Source organism: Monopterus albus, unplaced genomic scaffold, assembly GCF_001952655.1.
Source record: "Monopterus albus unplaced genomic scaffold, M_albus_1.0 scaffold105.1, whole genome shotgun sequence".
Taxonomy (NCBI): domain Eukaryota; kingdom Metazoa; phylum Chordata; class Actinopteri; order Synbranchiformes; family Synbranchidae; genus Monopterus; species Monopterus albus.
In genome coordinates this window covers 889639-914745 of record NW_018127985.1, presented here as the reverse complement: position 1 = coordinate 914745, position 25107 = coordinate 889639, and the positions used below count along the sequence as shown (strand labels likewise).

General features: G+C 41.3%; 1 protein-coding gene across 4 annotated transcripts in view; it reads right to left on the bottom strand.

Annotated features, from left to right (window-relative positions):
* LOC109965968 (protein sidekick-2-like) overlaps nucleotides 1–25107 on the bottom strand; it is an 80656-nt gene that overhangs the window by 34813 nt on the left and 20736 nt on the right. For all 4 annotated transcript variants that reach the window (XM_020610455.1, XM_020610456.1, XM_020610457.1 and 1 more), the window contains exon 2: nucleotides 1876–2038. In XM_020610455.1, coding sequence (XP_020466111.1) covers nucleotides 1876–2038 — 163 coding nt within the window. The remainder of the gene's footprint in view (nucleotides 1–1875; nucleotides 2039–25107) is intronic.

The window sequence follows — 25107 nt, the reverse complement described above, 5'->3', positions numbered from 1 at the left end:
CTGAGTCAAGAGTCCACAAAACAGGGCTAGAATAAGATAGAAACTGACTTTCATTGTGATTGTGACACAGAGGAATAGTGGTGCACAAGCATATAGCACATGTACAAATGGGCAGAGCGCACTGATGCAAACATGCACACACACACAGCACAGATGCCTTGTTAGTACAGCACAGGCTGAGGCTTTCTTTTGCCACACTCCTTGCTGTTAGTAGAAATTTTTAGTATTGTGTTTAAGGCTGAAGTAATATAATCTGAAGAATTCCATATATCAGTGCTGCTCTCTGAGAAGTCATGTAATTGGATTAGAAATTATTTGTCTTATAGATCATAAGCTGTTGTAGTTGATTGTTTTAAGTTAAATTTTATGGGTATTCTTAGAGGAGTCCCACAAGGATTCATTTTGGGCCCCACTTTATTCACAACATTTATTAATAATCTAGGATCCAAAGTAATTCACATTTGTATGGTTATGACATGGTCATTTATTCAGTGGCCCCTGGAATTGATCAGGCTTTTCAGTGTTTGATTTTAACCTTGTTCAACATCATCTTCATGATCGTAAACTAATATTAAATTCTTGTAAAGCAAAGTATATGTTTCTTTTAGAAAACAATGTCAAACTGATCATTTGAATTTAAACATAGCTACAGTGAAAACTGTTGTCATTGACAAAGTCTCTGCATATGAATATACTGGCTTTTGGTCAGACAACAAGCTGAGTTTTGAATTGCATATTGAGAAATTAACTGTTTTGCTTAAGCCTAAACTTTCATTTCTGTATAGAAAGAGATTTTGTTTTAATGAATGTCACAGGAGGCAGTTGGTAGAAGCAACTATTTTATCTGTAATTGACTATGGCAATATAATTTATATGCATGCCTCTGCCAAAACCTTGAAACCACTTGACTCAGTGTATCATGCTGCTATTAGATTTGTTACTGGAGATCCCTTTAGGACTCACCATTGTGAATTATATCAGAAAGTAGGTTGGCCATCTTTGACACTGAAAAGAAAGCATCATTGCATGTTATTTATCTATAAAGTCCTACTTAATAAGTTGTCTGAATATATTACATGCCTCCTGAGTTATCATCAAATGCCAGACCCGTTCACAAGATTATCTTCTTCTGCAACCCTTTTTTTTTTTTTTACAAATACAGAAGTAGGAAAGATGTCTTTCTGTTACTATGTCCCTCAAAGATGGAACAGTTTGTAGCAAAAGAACTAAACTCCATTGGTCTCACTTTAAACTGCTTTTATATAGCATTTTACAGTTTAAATGTGAGTGTAACAGATGATTTGGACACAGTGTTTTAATATGATTTTATCTATGCAGATTTTGTATATATATTGTTTTTAATGTGTGTCTTGTGATTTTGGATTTTTTTATACTGATTTTATATGATTCATGTGTTATTGTTTCGAAGGTGTTAATTATATGTCAGTGCACCACTGAGAATGAAAGCTTGATGATGATGATCTTGGTGGTGACAGAGAATAGCTGTCCTCCACACCATATAATCTGATGGAAAATATACACTGTGTGATTTTCTTGCAGAAAGGATATTTTCAACAAACAGCAATATAAAAAACTCACAGTATCCCTGAAGGCTGAATATGGTGTGAGATATAAGTCAAACTAAATTTGACAATTCCCTGAACATAAGATGTTATGTCACAAGGGAGACATGCAGCCAAAGCAGTCCTGAATAAATCCATACAAATTAGTGTGGAATATGAATAAAAATGAGCAACTGAGCTATTAGTTACAATTTAAATGCCACTAAAACATCCTCATGTGGTAAGCTAAATGTAGTTGATGAAAAAAGAGAGAGAATCCGATTTGGCAGGGAGATGAGGTTGCATTCTTTACCGATATTCCAAGGAGAAATGTGTGAGTTCTGTCCCATTGTAGATCCATTTGAATTCCAGGGGCCAGCTGCCTTCAGCCATGCAGGTTAGAACGAGACGGTTCCCCTCCAGGTGAACCTGGGTCTGAGGAGGCTCCATCTTAAAATAAGGTTGGACATCATCTACTGCAGAGAGAAAGAGAAAAAGGGAGGGGGTTAGAAGGAGGATGAGAGTGGCATGCAGTAAAAAGACACAGGAAAAGACAAGGACATATAGAGAAAGAAATAAAGTGAAGTAGTGAGAGGGGGAAGTTGGGAAAAAAAGGCAGTGATTCAGTAACCTCTGTGAGCAGACACACAACATAGTTCCAGCAATTCGTCGTAAATGAGGGCTTAGAACAAACTATTTCCATTTTTCTTCTGCGCTGATTGGGAACTTGAAGGTCAACAGAAAAGCCTGCCAAAAGCACATGGAGTAAGTTGTTAGTGCAAAAGCAGCTTACTCTTTTATTTCAAATTGAAATGTGCTGGCATAGAGGTAGAAGAGCAATCTGTGCAGCAGAAGAAGTGTAAATGAACACTTCCATACCTCTAGATCTGTGGAAGAGGATGGGGAGAGACAGTCAGGGAGAGGGAGATGGAGAGTGGAGGGAAGGGGGAAGAGACAGAAAACAAATGGAGAAAAATATAGCAAAAATGGTACACATAAAAGAATGCAAGGACATAGGAGGAAGAGAGAGTGAGAAACGAGGAAGCCATGAGGGCTGCCGGTGGTAGGGGCTGCTTTAGAAAACACAAAGTTTCCCAGCCTTAAACCCCTTTTTCTGACAGGATGAGTTATGCTCTGTGCCCCCCTTCATTTATCTTTATAGTTCTCTAATGCAGCCAGATTATACAGACCCCATCTGCAATGCTGCACACAGCCAGTGCAGCCACAGAAAGCCTTTAAGGTGTTACGCAAGGTCCAGAGCTGAGCTTGGAGACAAAGTGCTTTCATTTGAGCTGATGAAAAAGCCATGATCAGACCTATTGATCTGTCTGCTTCACCAGCCACGGGCGACACTGAGCCGATTGTGCCAGTGTTTGTGGCGGGCTAATTAAAGTCTGTATTAATAGTTGTAGTAAGTCGCCAAGGCCTGGAGCAGGCCTAGTTCTAGGCCTACCACATTGGCTGACTCACTCTCATGGCTGATTACTTGAGCCTCTTTCTTTCATTCTCTACACCCATACGCAACTTCACACTCAAGATTTATGGTGGTAAATGCAAAGGATGGCGTGGTGGGACTGGGTGAATGTAAGGGCAGCCTTTTCAAGCAGGGAAGGCGATACAGAAAATTGAACCTGATTGAAACTGTAAATAAAAGAATGACTGTGCACCTCTGTGTTTCACACATTCAGTCATGCGTGCACTGTGTACATACACACAAACACAGATAATAGGACACACATACACAGAGGCACAAACAATAACCCTTCAAAAGCTACTGCTTACTCCCCCTTCTATCACCTGCAAACACACCACTCATAAAAGAAGGCAAACAAACAACAGCCATCTCATTGCTTTCTGTTTCCAAAATCCAGCCCTCACATTTCCACTACCTGCCTCATCTGTTATTTCAACCCCACTTGCATGAACTTCTCCAAAACAATTACTGTCAAACCCAACAGGCTTTTGAAAATGATCCCTTTCTGAGCCCAAATGGAGGAGCCATCTCTATTTTCCCCAGACACAAGCCACTGGAGTGGTGGCTTTGCTGTAATTCCATCCACTGCATTCATACTTGACACACATACACACACATATTTATACAAGCACAGTGCACTCACAATCCCAAAACATTCACTTATGCCTGAACAAATGCACACAGGCAACACCTAACCACTTCCAGCTGGTTCGGGGGCTTGGTGGCTACATCCACTTAGCAATGCAGCTTTTTCAATAAGCCACCATTAGAGACCCCCACGTGCCAAACCTAGACTCACACATTGATTGTCTGAGGCAAGGACTATGCATAATACAAAGTTACTGATGTGAAATTATGGAACAGGGAATTGAGTGTACTGTAATCACCACTGTGGCTACCTGTTTTAATGCCATTCATGTGCTCACATTTGTTTCTGCCTCAAATGACACATTCACTTGAGCCCTGATTAGGAATCCCAGAACATGGACCATCTATGCCACTTGCGACCAATTTTACAATTAGAGCAAAGTGTATCTTTGCGGGATCAAAGCCAGCCAGAGGGATTTTAATGTTTATTTAACATTAAAATCATGAAGGATTGACTTCCACTTCCATGCTGCTAAACCCAAGAAAAGACACAAGTGAAGCGATCTTCTCTTTGAGACTCAGCGAGAAGTTAAATGGCATCTGCCCTTTAACAGTTCTTACTGCTGCAGGACAATAGGACCGATTCCTAAGCACAATGAGCTTCCAACAAATACTGTAACTTTGTGTCTGATCCTCATTTTCCTTTTTATCACTGTGTTTTTCATCTGCACAGTGAACTGCTAAGATCAAGCAACACTGATACATGTTTGTGTCTGTGGTAGAGGCTGCATGTGCAATAATAGTAGCCAACATAGACTGTATAAGTTTGTTTCTCTATTTCTTGTTTTCTTTGACTGTGAGCGTGAGTGTGCGCATGCGTGCGCATGTTTGTGCGGCATTGCAGATACCGAGAATATACTGTATACAAGCAATGTGACATGCATTTGTCAACATGGGAATATTTATGTTTATTTTGTTTGTGCAGAAAGGTGATTTCAAATGTACAGAAGCGATGGCACACTGTAAGCAAGTGTGCTGTCACTACGATGTCAGATCAATATGTTTGCCTCCAGTGTGGTATCACCATTGCTGCTCTGATCCATAATTTGTCTCAGGTGTCATCTCTTTTTAGACCCCTCGGATTTAATGGAATGTAACACTCTTACATATTTACAGACATGCATGTTTATGTGTGTGTGTGTGTATATACATATAGTACAGTGCAGTAGAGAATAAAAAACAAAAATAAGATGCCCCCCCGTGACCTCGTTCAGGGATTAAGCGGTAGAAAATGAATGAATGAAAAAAAAGATGCATAGAAGCTTCAAGTGTGGTTTAAAAAGGGCAAATAAGTGAGTTTTAGGACTTAAAAGCGGCCACTGTGGGTCCATATGTAATATAGGGAGGTAGACTATTCCATAACTTGAGTCAGCTATTTTAAAGGCACAATCTCCCTTCATCTCAAGGAATGGAGGATATGTAGAGATGGAGACAAATTAAAGGCCAAAACAGGATAAAGTTTCTCAGGTGCTGGGCCACGATGTGCTGCCAGAACAGCTTCAGTGTACTTTAGCATTGGCTCTACAAGTGTCTAAACTCTACTGGGGGGAAGGAACATCATGCTCCCAAAAGATATTCGCTTATTCACTGTTTAGATGAAGGTAGTTGAAAGCATTGTTTAACTTGTCAGTCAAAAATCTACCACAGGTGTTCAACTGGGTTGACACCTTTCTGTTGAAGGCCAAAGCATATGATTCACATCATTTTCATACTCATGAAACTATTCAATGACCCTCATGCCTTTTGGATAGGTGCATTCTCATCCTGGAAGCAACCACTTATTTCTGCAGGTTTCTCCTTTAATTTGCCACAATTTGACTATTTGTATCTATTAATTTGTGTCCACTTGACTGCAGCTGACTGTGCCAAGGTAAAGCTGATAGGGGGCAGGGAGGATGAAAAGGAAGAGCACTGGCCAGGAAAATTCCATTCCAGCAAAGAATGAAGGGAAACTGGTATATACAGTATAACAGATGCATGTGTCTCACACTGCAGTCTTTGAATCCAGATGGAAAGCTAGAGGGCAGGAATTTCCTGCAGCACTATGGGCAGAGATAAAAGTCAACTGAAACAGATCGGCAGATCTAGGTGAGACCAAAAACTGGCATAGGAAGACCAGGAGGGCTTTAATATGGCTGCTGTGTGCTTCTTCCCAACAGGCAAGCTGCACCACCACAGCCCATTCACTACAGATATAAAAACACCTTATTCTAACCTGACAGCTGAGGTTGAATGGTGGCATGGCTCCAGGCGGGTCCCCTGCTGCATACACAGAATTTTAATGGCAGCGAAACAAGAACCACAGGCAGCTTTATAAACCAAGGCCCATTGTACTCCCATTGCGCCATGCTGGCATGCAATCATACAGAGGGTTTTCATATTCAGCTTTTGTCTAGTATTCTTTCTCTTGCTTTTTTGTGGCTCACCTCCTTACTCCTGCCCCATTCCAGCAGTGGGGAGCGCTTCCTGCCCTCTGTTTAGTCCTCAGGCACCTGTGTTTGAGCTTATGTACACATGGGCTCAAACATCTTGACTGGCATTCTGCACAAGTGTATCACTGAGATGCAACGATAAAGTGGAGCCCCTGCCTGTTGAAACCTTTGGATGTCGACTCTCTTGTTATTTACTCTCACTTGATCCACAGTTCTTATTTACTATTCCATCAACCCATATTTCCTCTGTCTCTCTTTTTCATCCTAGATATTGTAAATATGCATATGTGTAAAATCTTGTCCTTGATTTCTCTTGAATACTATATATTGTCTTGTTTTAGGTATTATTGAGTAGTTCTTCAGAAATCCTAAATATAGGTATTTCCCCCATTGCAGGATTAATTATGGGAGTAATATTCTTGTCATTGATTTATTGATCTCTTCAATACTATATCTTGTCTTGTTCTTGGGTATTTTCTTGTTCTCAGGGATTAAATGTGGGAGGATCATTCTTGTTCTTGATTGTCTCTCAAATACTATGTTCTGTTTGGTTTTAGGTACTTTGGAATTATGTGTGTGGTGTTTGTTCTTATGGTGTTTTGGTGCTGGAACACAGGAATTTCCCCATTGTGGGATCAATAAAGTCCTACCTACCTACCTTAACCTACCTACTATATGTATATATATAAAAATACATAGTGTAAATACTGTATGCATGTACTGTATACAGGTGACCACCTTGCATTCACCAGTGCATTATGTCATCTGGGGAAATTTAGAGCTGTCATTTATCCTCTTTAATTGGACAATGACATGTGAGATGGGTCATAGTTTTGTCTCCCTGATGGGGGTTGTGGTCATGACAGTGAACTTGGCCTAGTGGTGAAAGCATGTGGGTTGGGGGGTTGGTCGAAGGGGGTTAAAAGCATCTTAAAAAGCTGATGAAACACCTTTATGGATACACACATGAACAAAAGGTAACGACAACCACACACACACACGTGCACACACGTCTTCTGTTAATCATTTGTTGCTCTACAAGTTGAGTTGAGGATATTTGGGCCCGGACACTGAGTTATTTTAACAAGTAAATAAATACAGACACAAATGTTCACACGTCTCCCCTGCGAAAACACAGCTTGTCCAGAAGGGCAGGCCAATCTGTCACTCCATCACAAGCTGCTGTCACCGTGACAACAGGCACCCCGCTGATTTACACTTCATCGCTTACTGTAGGTGAGTCAGAGAGCCCACGGTCATGAAAGGAAAGAAAGAGCAGCGAACAGGAGAAGACAGACAGGAGGAAGAGAGTGACAGCACAACGGATGCTGAGAGAAATGCAGGTCTTATTGATAAAAATAAAGAGAGACTGAGAATTAATGTAGAGGCAGGGTGAGGTGAGGGACTGAGGGGGAGAAAGACAAATGAAAAGTGAGAGGGTGGTGTCCTCCAGCACTAGGCAGCAAGGTGAGGCAACCCATTACAGTAGAAGTCAAATAAGCTGACCAGAACTGAAAGACAGAGGTGAGGAGATGTACAGTAGATCTGCCATCTACCCCTACATCCATTTAAAGAAATGGCCCATGGATCCGCATCTGTTGTGTGAGTTCAATATTTCCTTACCCTCTTTTGTATTCACAGTTACCTAAATCATGTTTGCTCACCAATGAGTAGGACTACACACTGTATAAGATCCCTTGGTATCGATACTGTGCCAATACTGACTTCATGGTCCAAGTGGTGTGCTTTTTAAAGCTCATACACTCATGCACATTGCTCAGAGGAAGAGATAAAGAAGGAATATGGATTTTCAAGTTAAGCTGTCTACACTTTCTTTTTGATGATGCATCTGCTTTGATGTTGCAGAAAAGTCCTCAAGTCACTGCAAATAAAAAACTGCCTGCATCCCAGCTGTGTTTAGTGGATTGCCACAGGTTAATTGATGTGTAATTGATGTGATTAATTGAGGTGTAATGTACCGCAGTGACATGTGTGGGATCCCGCTCGCTGCATTGCCTGTGTGTCTATCTGATGCTACAGCAACACAATTAGAAGCAATAGCATCCAGCCAACAAATGGAGATTTAATTAGGAGTGAAGACGAAGCGGGAGGCCAGTCAATGGGCAGTAGATTGAATTATCTGGACACTCCAGCGGGCAGCACAGACAAATTCACAGTTGCACACATACTCAAGCACACACACACCCTTTCTGTTTAGAATTCTTTCCTGCTTGCCTCGCTGCTCTGCTTAGTGCCTTCCTCTACCTCTCTGCTATGCTTAGCCTGTCTCAAACTATCTTTTTCTTTTTGTTTCCGTTCACTGTTTTCTCTTCCCACCTTAAGTTTCTCTCTTCTATGTCACAATAAAACTTCCTCTCTGTGTGTTGTCGCAGTTTCTCTTTCTTGGCAGACTTGATCTCTCGCAATTCGATAGTTTTCATACTCTCTCCCTCTGCCCTCTCATCAATTGTCATCTCTTTTTCTTACACTTTCTCTCCATGCCTGTTACTCTTGAGCTCTCTGTCGAGATGTATCTGTCTTTTTGTGTCTGTGCAACACTTCTTTCTCCCTCCATCCTCTCACCCTACACTCTCCATGTCTTTAATGCTTCATTTCTGAGAGACTAGCACTATATTGTATGGCGTATCAAGGGATGTGTCTGTGATATCCAGGAGCCTAATTAGCAAGTCCAGTTCCTGGCAGAGAATATGACATGCAGAGGAGCACAGGCACAAGGCCTGGTGTCAATTAATGAGACCTCACACACCCATAGCCACCATTACATGCCCTCTGCCGCATCAAATCTCTAGTCCACTCAGCTTTGTCTGATGAACAGTGAGGAACCCACAGCTAAACAACTGTAGCTAGACATAAGAAAGTTATGTCTTTAATCACCAAGGGATAGTCATAGCTTTGTAACAGATAGAGCAGGGATTCTTGTCTGACTTTATAGCACTCAAATAAGATTTATGTCTGGTAGCAGCATGCTGTAGCAGCATATTCTGAGCCATCAGATCAAAATGTCTACTTAGAAATGTAAGCCAGACACTATGACAATTTCCAACTTTCTAAGGACAAGATATATGAAAGAATGCAAGGTTTGGGGAGCTCTTGTGGGTAGAACACAATGTAAAATGATCCAGGCTTTCCATTCATTGTAGTGCATGTGCGACTGACATCAAAGTATTATTTCCCAGGTGTGACAAGCGGCTTCTGTGATTTGAGAGAAAAGTAAGTTTTTTGTCTACCCGATCACATCTATGTCTCCTTCTGACGCCCCTCTTTCCGCTAGGGAGAAAAAAGATGGTAGCGGGTCAGGAAGAAAATAGGTACAAATTTTCACATGATCTTTGTCAGTGCTAACAGACTTTGTTTGAAAAAGAGCTAAATCAACACAAAACAGATAAACGATAGTAAGTGGAAGAAACGGCAAATAAAAAATAATGAGTAGCATCAGGAATAGGTGGCAGGGAGCTTTTTTCTCAAGGCACGAGAAGGTTGGAAATAGGCCTAAGTGAATTTAAAAAGTAGGGCAAAGACTAATGGAGGAAAATAAACAAACGCGCTGAAATGTGAATTCCACAGGGCCCCGGGTCATTAGAGGTAATACGCCGCACTATGCCATCTGCCATGATTGTTTACACTAGGCTGGATAATTAGATCCTAATTAGTAGATGGTATGGTGGGGGAAACATTATTTCACACGCATTGAAATGGAGATGATCAGATGCACCTGGAATGCAACGCTGCTCTGTCTGTCCATCCAGGAAGCAGAGCATTGCACAATGAAGATGTAGCTATCAGACAGGTCTTGAGTTTAATTGCTTGATGTGCCAGACATAATCTTGTCTCACCCACCATTAACATATAGATAGTGTTGTACTTTTTAAAGGAGAGAGTCATTTTTGCTCCTGACATTAGGAAAAGCTACAGTATCTGCTCCGTGTTCTCCATACCTGTATGTGTGTATGCAGGTGTGTGCCTGTACATGAAAACATGTGTTTCTGACTGTGTGTCTTTAAGATACAGATGCCAGAATATTATCAGGCAAAATGCACGAACTGAAACCATCATGTCCCCTTCCCGCTTTCCTCCCCGGTCAGTCCCTTTGAATCTCTGATTTGGCAAGATACCAGTGACATGCTAATAGTGTTATTCTAGGTACAAGGTATAAGGTACCTGCCACTGTAATATATGCATGTGGAATGGCTGGTGATTGTGATTCTTATCAGTATGGCAGAGTGCATGGGTGCCATACAGTGAGTGGCAGGGGCTGGGAGTAAATGCTAATAGCAGAGGCGAGCTAACAGAGAAAATAATTATTATCTCCCTTCATTACATTTACAGCGCCTGCCTGCCTGTCTGTTTCCTTTCCTTCTGGGCCAAGCGTGAACAGCAATCAGTGTTGACAATGCCTTATTTACCTGTTTTGCAGACAAACGCCTTCATTGGTGTCAGTGCATCATACAGTCACGTTTCTCACATTGACAGTACATCACACGGATTCTATTACACATGAGCAACAATGATTTTTGTCAAGAAAGAGTTAGACATGATAGATGAGTAGAACTGAAGAGCATATGTAGGATGGAATAGTTTTTTTCACCATTTCGAATTTTGATGAAGGTCTGGAGTGATGTGTAGAAGGATAATGACCTTTGTGATCAGGGAAGCCTGTGGGAGCACAGAGTCCCTTTTCCTAATTGAGACCTCTGGAGTGTGAGAGCAGACAGAATTGAGCTTGTCACATCACTGCCTCTTTCCACCACATTACCAAAAAGCCCTCTGACCACTATTTTCTCCCATCATCCATACTAAAGCATCAAGTTCTGTAGTGTGATGGTGTGATAGCTAACCCATCACCCCTAATATCACTTCCTTCAGATGGAAGCTCAAAGCTGCCAAGCCTCCTATCCACCATCCCACCAAACCACATCTCTGACCTCCGACAAATCCACACAAACAGAAGTCTTCTTTGCCCATCCCTGTCTCTGAAGTGCACATCCCCTTCAAGCAGAAAGGAAGACTGAAAAGGACCAGCTCTGTGCTAGGCAACACCAGCAGGCAGACAAAGATCTGAACGCCATGATATTATGATAATGGAAGTGTTTGGCTGCTTCTTACATGACTTCACACAAGAAAGTTGATCTTGAAAATCAGATACAGTAACGATTGCTGAGTAAAAAGCTTGAACAAAGCAGGGGAAATTCTCTGTCAAAAATACAAATGGTTGTGCTCACTTTATATGATACTTTATGATGGTTTATGGTGAGAAACACAGCTTATTAAAATTGGTAGTGCATAATGACATCCTATTATGAAATGATGAAATTATGCATGCTTGGGAATGAAACTAATGAACAACGATTAGATTCTATTTCTGATAGACCACAACAGAACATTAAAGATGAGCATATTTCTAGCACACAACTTAAAATAACAAAGGTGAAGATCTGTCCTCTAAATTTGTTTACATATTTGTTTACATATTTGATATATTAAAGCTGAATTAGCTAAGATTTAGCACAAATTTGGATAAATTAAATTAAAAATTGCCTAGAAGCAAATGAAGCCTAAACTAATAAAAACCAAAACATGCCTCTGTATAATTTGCTTGTGTTACTGCAGATACATCCAGTATAAACAATGTTAGATATACATATGCAGATCACTAAGATGTAAACACCTCTTTATTTGACATTGTGTTTCTGCAGTGCCACTGAAAACCATGGGCTGTATGAGTTCTATATTTTGTATGCATTAGTTCTGGAGCCTGTTATTACTGCTAAGCTACAACTGTCTCCAGCTATTGTGACCATATACTGTATGACGAAAGACAAAGAGGAGGGAACACCGTTTGAGTTAGTTTTGACTCTCGCTTCACCCTTAATGTTTGAAAATTAGAGGAAGAAGTTTGTTAATGCAGCTTTAATACAGTCAAATTTTCAGTTTACTTTAGAACCTGTGTCCTTCTAAAATGCCTGTCATCACATCACGGTTAACATAACAAACCCGCATTTATCCTTGTAAAGACGGTATCATTTTGATCTGAAAATTGTAATCTTTAGTCTACTTTACAAGAAGACTTAATAAATAATTATCATAACACATGCACAAGCTTGGGGCTCTGTGCCAACAATACTATTTAATATATGAGCTTGATGATGTTTTCCTAATGATATTCTCATTCTCTAGCTAACATTGCTTCCAGTGTTGCTGCAGTGAAGGGTTGATGAAGGGTTGTTTTCTTCAGTTTGAGTTGAGAGCAAAGATTAAGAACCGTGCAAAAGAGAAAAAGCACCCTGCCCCATCCTGGATTCAAACGGTCAACTCCCTGCACCACTGTACATTCAGTTCATATATATTAGAATGAAATTTATGGAAGAATAAAATGGTGTATAGACGTTTTGAATTTGTGAAAGTAAACCAAGGCTAGCTCTAACACACCCTTATCCATATGCAGGAGCTCTTTACATAAAAAAAAAAGAAATCACAACCACAGCAATTTTAGTCTTGACAATGTCACATGTATCTGGAGGTTATCGTTAGAAATTACATAAATTTAAATAGGAACATCATCTTCCATTAGGTTAATGTATTCAGAGAGCATTTTTTCTGTTGTGTTATTGAAATGTTCTCACCAGTGCTCTTAATTCAAAAAAAAAAAAAAATCATGTTGGTAATTCTCTGAACTTTCTCCCCACCTCTAAGGACCTACAAAGCGGAGGCACTGACTCTTGTTGGCTGCAATCATGCACTGAAATATGTGCGAACGATCAAGCGGATATTGTATAATGTTACTGGTGCCCAAGCAACACCATGAGTGATTTGAAAGCTTAATGCAGTCCACCACACCACAGATAGTTATAGCCTGTGATTTGCATCACAAATGTTTGTTAAATTTCATCTTTCTGAAACAAATATCACAGAATGACAACCTGACAGGAAGCCAAGTGTGGGAGGAAGGAGTGACACTCTTTTCACATGCGTATTTTCCACCCATGATGGGACATAATTCCATATTACTACATCTATAAGCCATGCATAAATATACATCAAATAGTGCTTTTAAGCCTTATAATCCTTGGATAATCTTCATCAACAAAATGAGCAGTGTTAAACTGGAGGAAAGAATTCACAAATGAACATATTTAGTCCCATTAGGATGACACTGAGGAAATACTCCTCAGAAATCTACTGCTTTGAAATGCCAGGAGGCACTTTAGATTTTTATTTGAATGCTCACCATGCCTTGGTAAATAATATGTTTTAATACACATATGGTATAATGCCATGGATTACAAATCTGGATATTAATAAATCATCTGTTTTATTTATTACTTCTCCTTTACCACAGAGACTTAATGACATGTTTAATCTCTGTCATGGATTCAAGAGCTTTTGATGCTTTTCTTCGTGTGTGTGTGTGTGTGTGTGTGTGTGTGTGTGTGTGTGTGTGTGTGTGTGTGTGTGTTAAATGTCAGACTATCACTACAAGTGTCTGCATACGTGTTGGCCTTTACTGTATGTACAGTAAATTCAGATGTTTGTGACTGTACAGTAGGTGTTTACTTGTGTCTTCACATGCAAGTACACATGTATAATTATTCATATGTAGATACGTCCTTCAAAATGTGTGTGAGGGCCTCTCCAGTGTGTTGAGCCATGTATATTTGAATTCTTCATCAGATCAAAGAGACCTCCATGTGTTCCACAGTCCCTTAATGACAGACAGATCAAAGCTCATCATGTTCCCAGCTCAGTTGAGGGGGATCATTAGCAATAGGTCAACAGGGCATCATTAGCCAGCATGCTACCCTTGCAGCATGTTTACTCTGGTCTAAATCTTATTGTATATGTGCCTGCACCTGTGCATGTGAGTGCATGCACGTGCCTGTACTCAGTCATCAAATGCATCTATATTGCCCTCTGAGCTTAGCACAGTGTGTGGGAGGAACACGGGTCTCTCCAGTGGTACATTTCCCCACAGACAAATGTGCTCCAGTGGTGAGCACTAACCTCATCTATTGTACCCCCTGCCTCCATCAACTCACTTTCCATCTATTACAACCCAACAGGCTGATCTTCATGGCTAAAGCTCATTGTAAAACTCTAGCCTTGCTGATTCAATAGGCTCTAGAGGGTTCTGACAATGACCAATTCACTCATGACTATTATTCATCACAGAACCTTTCCAGCTCTCCAATAAAATCCACCACCCACCTTTCCTACTCTCTTTGGTATGGTGTAACAATCCATCACTTCATAAGGCTGTCTTGCCCCTACTGAACGTACCTCCCACTCACAAACATACACACGTCATTTTTCTCTTACAGCTAGACTGAACAAACTCCTTCCCATCTCAGAATTTGTTATTTTGGTGCAGGGCGATTCCTTTTCTCAGCAGTTTCACATAAATTTACAAACATTCCCTCCTGGCTCCCTTCAACCATCCACCCTTCTCAACCGCAAAGTGTTCTTTTCCACTGCCAGCTATGTCTCTCTTCCTTCCTCTCTCACCTTGAGATGCCACTCTTACACTGCCTCCATGCCTGACTGCTTTGACAGGCCTGAGATTCATGTGGGGGGATTTGATCCCTTTGTGAAGTGAAGCTCTGGCAGTGGGGTCCACTCTGCAACCGCCGGACGCAGAGCCCTGAGCCACCGATTAAAAAGTCATGGAAGCTTTTAGGAGTATGCAGGGCTTCAGTTTGCCACTCCACTGTGGATTGGCTGCCTGAAAATAGTCTTTGTATTCCTGAGACAACAGTAGAATATGCAGGACGGGGGAAGTTTTAGGAGATGCACATTAACAGAGCAGCAGTGCGTAGGCCATCTTGCTTTTCCCTGTGCTCCTAAGCAGTACTCCTCCAGCCTCCCGCTTCTTAGATTAGATGAAGCACCCACTTTGTATACCTGCTGTACATCACTGGTCCCAATATGAGCATTGTGTATTGGCGTTATGAGTGTGAGACTACAGCCATTTCAAAGCAGCAGCCTACTGCTTTATTTACATGGGGAAATCAGCTTGAGTAAGTCAGTGTTAGGTCATCTACATGTTACAACACATCTCTGTCACCCTCTGTGTCAGGCTTTATACATAGAAACTTCTGTCAGTGGATAGAATGTCATTGTCTTCTGTAAAGAAAAATAAATGGACTGATGAGAATGACTGTGAGCTAGTAGATCATCCACCTGAATACCTTGCTTTAAAAAAGTGATGCACAGAAGAAGTAGGAGATCATTTGCCTCATAATGGCTCCATAGACAGGTTGTACACAACAATACACATGTGAAATAAGACCTTAAAGTGAGAAAAGCACGGGCCTCCCAGCATTAGTTTAGTCTTACCAGTAGCAACCATCCATACAATTGTCACAAATAGCAGCCAGCCACTAATGGAATCAATAAAGTCTTGCAAATATTTACAGGACAGGGGAGCCCCAAGGCAATCAATTCCAAACTATAGGACGATGGAAGGTTCTACTGTGGCTGTGTTTCAGGTTATAAAAATCAATAAGGTCAGCTTTGGAAACTGAGGAAAAATAAATAAATAATCTTATTGCAGTGGCACCCCTCAGTCTTTCACTCACATGCTTTCCTCCATTCTTTCAATTTTTCTGACCCTTGTGTTGGTTTCTCCTATTTTCTGGAGTCATCTGAGTTTGACATCGCTGGCTGCGCCTCCCAGCAGGTATCGGGCACCGCAGGGAGTGCATCCAGCCAGGTAGTGGGAGACAGCTTTTGAAGAAGGGAGCAGCTAATGGATGTGACAGGATACTGAAAGCGTGGAAGATAACAGCATCTGGCGTGAGAGGGCCAGGTAAATTCTCTGGCTAATAGGATATAAAAACAGTGTTGCTCAGTTTCTGCATAAGTTCGAAGGCAAGCTGAGTGATGGAAAGGAAGTGTGGAAGCAGTGCAGAGAATGAGTAGTAGGGTATATTAAAAACAGATTGCTTCCATTTCTCTCTGGGGGCAAATTTTTTATGCACAAGGTTGTAATCCCTAGTTTATGTTCTGTAGTAACTAGCACAATAAAATACATCAACCTAGCACATAAAAAGTGAATAAAACAGAGTATATAAAAGTGTGTCAGTGCAGTAGGATGCTATAGAAGTCAAGACTGCCCAGAGTGATCGCTGATTTATTGATGCTTTGATACCTGGTGGTGCATTGACGAGTTAAGCAACTTCTGATAAACAGGCGATAATGTCAGACATTTCTCTGGCAGGCACACAGTTACCAGGCCTCATGCAGCTCCCTGGTCTAATGAGGAGGTAGTTGGAGGGGGAGCATGAACACAGCAGTAAGATGCTTTTTCTTTCTCTCTAATGCCACTTGCTGTGTTTTCACTCGCTCATGCACAACGCTCCAAGAGAGAACAATCAGATGGAGCTACACCTTCTGCCAGCAGCTATCGGTGTCTCTTAAACAACTTCACCATCGCTCTACAGCAACATGGTACATGTGGGATAAACTGTACTGTGTATTAAATAGCTAAAGAAAACCATCTTGTAGTCAGCATAAAACATGTCGGTCTAAACTGCTTGAACATTATAAAAACAGTATCTCCATAAGGGCACGGACGAAGGGTACAGTTAACATCCACATGACATATCACAGCACATTCCATGGTCTCGGGTCTTGAGAACCTAAATACTTGGTCAAGTGCTTCTTAATCTGTGTGTGTGCGTAACAGTACAGATAAATAAAAAAAAATATGTGCATAAATCAGCTGTTCCGCCATAGATTACATTTTGCACTCTATGCATCATGCAGACATGATTACTGCATGGTCCACACTCTGAAAAATGACTGATACATATTTCACAGCCTGGCTCAATTAATTGAATATTTCAACTGAGTTGTGAGAAAAATCCATGAAACAGATCAAAATGAAAATGCACCGGACATCGTGTGTGTGTGTGTGTGTGTGTGTGTGTGTGTGTGTGTGTGTGTGTGTGTGTGTGTGTGTGAGCAAGAGAGAGAGAGACTGACCGCACAGACTTGAAGGCCCACTTGGCAAAGCATGTGGTTCTGACTGCCAACTTGCAAAAAAAAAGTCAATTACTCTCTCTGCATCTAAAACTTTTATGAAGGCTTCTAGGCTATATCAAAGCCTTCCACCTCAGTAGCTCTCTCGAAAATGTTTTCTCTCAGAGAAAATCAACTTTAATTATTGAAAGCGTAGGTTCAAGTTTATTAGTGTTTTTCAGGACTTCCGTCAACTTGCTGCCCAAGACACCGTTGTAAATATCAAAATGATCTTATTGATTCTAGCCTGTTTTCTTTGATGCAAAATGACCTCTGATCTGCTGCCGTCAGTGGAAGGCTTGGGATGCATTACAAAGACAAGCATTCAAAGACACACAGGAAACATGTAATGGCAGCAAACACAGATATGATTCTAGAAGGAAATGAGAAACAAAGAAACCAGGGACAGAGCCCTTATTTTATATACGAAAATCTCATAAAAGCCACAGGCTGAGAGCAAATGAGAGAAAACAGAGGTTGAAAATAATTAAACATGCAAGTGATGATGTTGATGATCAAATACTGTAAAAGCAGGTGTTAGTTGACAATAAAGTGAATCAGACCCACAGCTCCATTGTGAACTGACCCAGACTTCACAGCAGACTTGTTTATATCTTTCCCAACAGTACATTAGACAGACAAACAGACAGCCCTGATTTTTCTTCTTCCATAAGCAACACTGTTTTAATCCCCTCTGGATCAAAGGAGGCAGTCAGCTTTGCCTCCCTTTCATTAGGGAGGAACAGAAGACTACAATGAAACCATCCCTCCTCTCCAGGACTGAATGGCTAGGTTTGATTAATCAATAGCATTCTACTATGTCTGGCCTAAGTGCTCCTGGTCTAAGCACTTTCCTCTGAGAAGTGAATGATGAGGTGGTGAGGCCAGAAGCACACCTGCACAAACTTTCACCAAAACAGTCTCTGGTTTGGGAACGAGTCAGATTAAACTGTGCTTTGTTATGTTCTATTCCAGCAGAAAATCTGCCGACTGACATATAGATTCAGTACTTAATTCCCATTGCTCAAAGCATAAAAGTCTGAATGCTGTTAAAAGGACAGAATAGAGATCAGCCAGGCTGACGGAGTGGCTAAGTACAACTTGGCTGCTGCCTGACTTCACCGTTGTTATTCACTGGTGGAGTGTAATCTTCTTAATCACAAGTAAACCTGCAGAACAACTGACCCATTTTCATGTGTGCTGCCTTATCTCTGAATGCATGCCCATATCTCATTTAGAAGTGTCTAGGTGATCCGTTTTCACCAGCCTGCTTCCTCATTGCTATAATCCACTCTGATCTAATCCAATGCATATCAGCCAGAGAATGTCACATTCATCGCTTCTGCTCCGCTTCACTGTTGGGATTCTTCATTAAAGTAATATTCATGACTTGTTACTTTTTTAGATATTGTATGTTGTATGCTATTCTATTTACATTTATATTAATCTTTTACTTCCTTACACCAAGGTTCTATTTGTACATCTTTTTTGTAATATTTCAGTACTGACATCTCATTCCAAAGACAAACAGTAAACAAACATTTTCAAAATTATCTGAAGAACAGTTGGTAATTTTAAGTTAAAAAGTGCTTTTGCTCAAGCTAAACCTAATTACAGTTATTGGTGTGAAAATCACAGATTAACAAGTTCAATCCCAAATAAATGTCAAGTCCAATTTATTCATGTAGTGCTTAGCCAAATTAGTATCAAAAACCACACACTCACATTTTAGCACAATAAATGACTAGTTGCTTTTCAGTGTAACAGAAAATCAGTCGTGATTTTGGCAGCTTTTCATTGGAGGGAGTTTGACACTAGTGAGTTTCACACATTGCACAGGGGAAGCGTATATCTTATGCTCTTATAATGTGGATGCTAACAACCACCTGTGCTGAAATGTTCGATATAGCACAATGTTAAGACTTTTGAAGACAACTCAAGTGAAGTTGCTGACTGTGGAGTCTTTAGTGTGAATAAATAAACCTACAAATGAGTTACAAGGTCCAAACCAAAAATGACCAAATTACATATCAGCTAAAATAAACTGCTTTTGATAATTATAGACCACTTAGGAAAAGTTTGCAGAAGGAATGAAAATGCAAATACTGCTATTTTATGGAAATTGAGATGAAACACTGAAGGTTCGGGAGTGGGGCCACGCTTCAAACACGCCTCCTCCGGTGCCCTGCAATGCACATACTGTACAGTATATACTCTCCTCACTTTGTCATTGTCCTTTTCTCCCTTGCTCCTCTCCCTTCTACTGGGGGGATGTGCCTTGGCCAGGAGCACCTGTGGTTCTCTGAAGTCACCCCCACACTGATGTCATCACACTTTACAGGCTCATGTCAACATTCATGGACCCCTTATCTTTTCTCATCCTTAATCATCCGATAAGCAGTCTCTACATTTTCATTTGTGAGTGCGGCCCTTGCTAGTGGAAATACTGTCATTTTTTAGCTTTTAGTGTCTCGGTTTTCCTCAGTCAGTTTGATAAAAATGTGTTTTTAGACATGTGGCAACTAGTATAATGATTAGCTTATATTTATAACTGCATTTCTATTGCTGAAAGTGAGACAGTGATTTCTACATCAAAATGTTACTGAACAGTGTTTTTACCACACAGGCCTGGTTTATATAATCCATGTTTGTCTGTCCATGTGTTTATCAGTCTGACAGTCTACCTACACAGCAGAAAAAGGCTGTTGCTGAAGGATTACAATCACAGTGGCTGGAACTGTCTGGAGCTCTAAAATATGCCCTTTTTTCTGTAACTAGATGCCAGTCAACCCTCCTCTTTTTCCCCACTTCTCCACTCTCCCTTCCCGCCCTCTCTCGCTCTCTTTCTTCCTCTCTCTCTCTCTCTCTCTCATTTTTCAATCATTCTCAATGAAATGAAAAGGGATGGGCTCTTGTCAACATGGGCAACAGTGACATTATTGTCAGCGTGAGCTGTCTATCATTGCAATGTGCCGGGCCGGACCCCTCTTGTCGGACTGTCACCGTGGTGCAGGGATGAGATGTGAAAACTTCAGTGGATTTGTCGAGGGGGAAGTAAAGCATGGCACCCGACTGATCTGTCACCCTCATCTTCATCGTATCAGTTCCCTCATAAAGTGACGAGTCAGCCATCTGGATCAAATATACACTGAAATATACAAGACTGAAAAAATCTACACAAACTACATTAAAGGCTGCTCATCTACTGGTCAGTATGAAAATAATATGACATCAGCAGCCACACGTGGGGAGTATCAGAGTTAGAGAAAGCCTGCGTAGAGTTCTGACCTACAGGAAACATCTTCACTGAAGTTAAACAGTGGACCGGACAGTGCCAGAATGAACATGTCAGTTTTTCTCTACCTCACCTCCTCACTTTCACACACTCGGCCAAGTTTAGAAATCTGAAATTGTCTTTGCCAGAGAAAAAGTGATATCTGGAAGCAGTATTCTTATGTAAAGAAGTGGTGTAAAGTACAACATTTTACCATTTGTGTGTGTGTGTTTTCTTTTACAATATCTGCTTACTATTCTGTGTGACTTCCTTGGAGCACACATGTGTAGCCTACACATGAAGCCAGCTAGTGAACACAAGTGCTTTTTTGTTTTTTCTCCTCACCCCCACGGTGTCTAAGCTCTGCTCAGACAGGAGTGGAGCCACCAGCTGCTGACCTTTACTAGCATCACACAGCAGCACCGAGTGCCTCCGTTTACCTTACTCACATCTTGATAACATCTAATGAAAAGGTCTCTAATAGGTTACCACCTATGAGGAGCTGTTTGTATATTTACTCGTGTGTGTATTTATGTTCTGGGTCGGTATGTGTGGATATACAGTATGTGTGTGTGTGAGTGTAATTTTGCTGTGCATATGCTCATATAATGTTTTGCCTATATCGTTACAGGGCAACAAGGAAAAGAAAATTACCTCTTTGATTCAATCCAAAGTGGTTGTGGGCTGTGCTGCAAAAGCCCTCAAAGTGGGTGTGAGTCCGTCAGATTTAATAAATCAACCCAGAGTTTCATGCTCATCCTTTAACAGTTACTGTTTCTTCATCTACCGTTATATATTTGTGTTTTATGTTCCAACTTTGGGGTGAATTCTCCTTCAAGGTGTGTTTATGTTTAAGGCCAAAGTACTGCTAGAGAAGAAAGTGTAATTACGCCAGATAAATCCGCTTTCCCACAACCCAACCTGCTTCTCAGAAGTATCTTGCCCTTTTCCTCAGCAAAGGAATCCAACCCACCTTCTGACTCTTTCAGTAAACCTTCTAAAAATCCCTCATAATCAGCACTGCTCCTTGACAGACCTTGTCTCCACAGCTTCTAAGGCTGTCCTGATAAAGGTGTGCCTCACATCAATACGATGGGGTAGCGCTCTAAAAGTAGTCACTCATCGATCAGGTTTTAGCAGCCACAAAACCCAGGTCTCTCGCCCTCTCTCTTACCTCTGTGTGAGAAGAAATGTTGCAGGAGTGGGAAAAAAAGAGCCAAAGAAGAAAGAATGGTAAATAGAGAGAGGAGAGAAGAAAGGGACGTGAACAATGGATGAAATGATCTTAATTGTGACAAAACATGAAGCCCAAGCAAGGAAATAAGTTGGAAAGGGTTAGTGAAGGCAGAGGAGGGAAGCAAAGTAAGATGGGTGAGGGTGGAAGGAGGGAGTGGCTTGGCTGCTATTATAGCTCCCAGAGAGTAGGAACTCAATCAGTGGCCAGGCAAAAGGCCCATTGTGCCAGGGTGTAATGGGAACTGTGAGATTTTATTAAGAAGGGCAATTGCATGTGCTCCTCATAAGAGTTTCCATTGTGTCACTGGTGGTCACAATGACGTCTGGGGAAGATAGAAACAAGGTATTTACTGCCTCGCATTCGGAAGAATAGACAACTCCCCAAATAGGGTTCCACTTTGATGTTAGGGGCTCCGTCATGGCATCCTCTTGTTCAGTCTGTTTTCTTCCTCATTCCTCTCACTCTATTATTCCTTCAGCTCTTTGCTTTTCTTGCTTCCTCTCATCTCCCCCCTTTCACTCCAACTATTTCAGCTCTTTGCTTTTCATTTTTCTATCACTTTCCCGACTCCCTCTGTATGGCCCTGTGCTGAAACTACACTGCAGAAATCCAGCCCTTAGTGAGTTTTGTCTTTACAGTGATTTCACACATGGCGAGCCTGTGCTGTGGCTATTTAGACATAAGTGGTGGGAGTAGAGAGAAAGGTGTGGGAGGACAGTGCCGTGAGAAGGTGTGTCAGCTTGAATAGTGACAGACCCAGCCCTGTTTGTTTGATGTTGTCAGAGCTGGGCGCTCTAGCACACAGACCTGTGAACTCATTTCCCTCTCAGTCAGTACACATAACTATAGGTAAAGGCCATGTTGTTGATTGCTCTGCATTTGCGTACAGCTCCGTGGGAGGAGAAGAATAGATTTTCTGTCTTTATAGGTTAAATTATAATTCCCTCACTGTTGAGATGCAGGAGACCCTCATTAAGTATGTGGCCAATTTCAGCGTAGAAAAATGTCCATCTAGTGTTCCCTTAAAGGATCGTAATGGTTGCTTTGTGTGTGTTGGAGAAATAAAGATATGGTCCACACACGTTTAGTACAGTATATGGATTATATGGAATATTCAGAGTGAGCATGAATGGCTTGCTAGGAAACAGGACATAGTCGACTGTGGTAAAATCCCACATTGTGCTGGCCCATTCATCCACCTGGAACTCCTCCCTGTGCAGACTTTGGCTTTGGCTCTCAAATCGCCTGACTTCTTCCTGTGCTGTCGACGGACAAGAGTCCGTTCATCACATAAATACAAACAAGTGTCTGTTTGGGACATTAATGTTTATTGTTCTTTAAAATCTTGGGTTTAAGAACACATTTTAGTAGGCTCATTTCTTCATTACACTATGTCACTGGTAAATTACTGCACTTGTTCTAAAATACAATAATGTGTCTTAATTATAAAAATCCATGAATCACAGCAAGTTGAATCGTAGATTGCTGCAATTATCCAGTCCATCTGGTAAATGTATTCTCTTGTTTTAGGAAAAGAATGACTCTAACATCACTTGTTAAAATGGATTTTGTAGGCAGCCGCCTCATCTGACTGTGAGATGATTTTCTATTGAATCATAAGCCACTATCATCACTCTCTGCCCTGATCTGACTCTGTCCAAATGAATCAAGACCTACTCCTTTCTGGTCCCCGGCACTACTATTTCTCCATCACAGCCAATCTGATAAAGGGATGAGAGAGGATATCATGTGTTCCTCACACAAATCCTGCCTGTAATCCGTACATTGTTGTTGTTCTGCTTCCCTCACTGTAATCTTTTTGCAAGTCCATTCTATCCCCAGAGTCCATCAAATATAGTATATCAAACATCCCAGTCAGGCACAAATTGACAGGGATGAAGGAAGAGAAAGGAGACAATTAACTGAGAAAACTTACTTCTTTGTGAGAGAGGGCTGCTGATGGCATTGGTATGTGACATATCACTACACATGCTGGCCATCAGATAATGAGTCAGGACAGAAAAGGGGCGGGATTAGGATCACATTCCCCAACAGGAATGGGGACCAGCAGAAGCTATATGTGATCCAGTTCCTCATAATCCCATTTGTCCACAACACAATTAAAGTGGAAGCCATCTGAAGAGGAGGGAGCAGATTGAGGGATAGAAGGATGTGTTTGAAATAAATGGATGATACGGTGTTAAGGCCAAATGTTACTTCGATCGACAGATTAATTTGTTACCTTCAGTGGACAACCCTGTACAAATGTTATTTTCTCCATGCTATTTTTTCCTTTGCCCCTTCCCCCAAAGCTGATTTGATTTTACCAGTGTTACACTCCCTACTGTGTTTATTTCACTGTATAGCATGCTCCATCTGCTCACTTCTGGGAATGTAAAGTGATTGCTGTCACATGTCATTTCTCTGATGCAAATGAATATTTGTCATGAGTGTGCCCCCAGAATGAGCCACCTGAAGCGTAGATAAACTTGTGTGCATATACACAGGTAACAGTTTGCTCCCAAAAACACACACACACTTGAAAACACATATTCCATCTTCGTCTGGTTTTTATTTTTATCTAGACACTACCAGTCATGTATAGCATCTAAGCCCATTAGTGTCAATAATACGCAAAGGGAACAAAAACCTGCAAATATATGCAGACGAGGGGAGAAGCACAGTGAATTAGGCTGAAAAGGCACGCAATGCAGCACAGCTGACACAGACTATAAACCTGCAGACATGACGCAAAAGCAAGGTTTCTGAGCTGTAAAAATACTCTGATGTATAAGCATGGCTCACATCTGACATGACATGCTATAGCTGCATGACAATTTTGATTCGATTGGCTACTTGCCCGTGATCAGCAAGGGAAGAGCCAGGTGTTGTTGAGCCTCAGGGTCAGTTTGGGGCTCTGCTGGCTGGTTGATAGAGGCAAAGCTCCACTGAACACTGTAAACTTGACTGTATGCCACAGGATTCAATTTACAAGCTGTTGGTTTAAGCTGGCATGATGAACCACCCTGTTGTTTGCACCAGGACACGCTGTCTGTTTTGGAGGCTTTCTGTCCTGCAGTTAACGAGCACTCTAGTGGGAGAGAAACTGTAATGGTTGATTACGGCTGTGATAATGGTAGACTCTTTTGTGTACTCTGCACAATAGTCGAAAACCTGTCCTTACAGAGAGGAAGGAAAACAGATGAGGAAAAAATAAACACTCACTTTGCAATCCTGCAAAACCTGGTGCTTTATTTGTGATGTGCTAAGAGAGGGCTCAGTGCCTTCCGCCTGTAGATCTGTAGACCCTTTCCCATTCAAGGGGATCACGCATGCCCAACACCCCACCAGCCCCGTCTCATCCAGCTTCCTCACATGCAAACGCACACGCATTTACTCACTTGCCGTACCTACGCCAGGGTACTGCTCTGCTCTCTATTCCT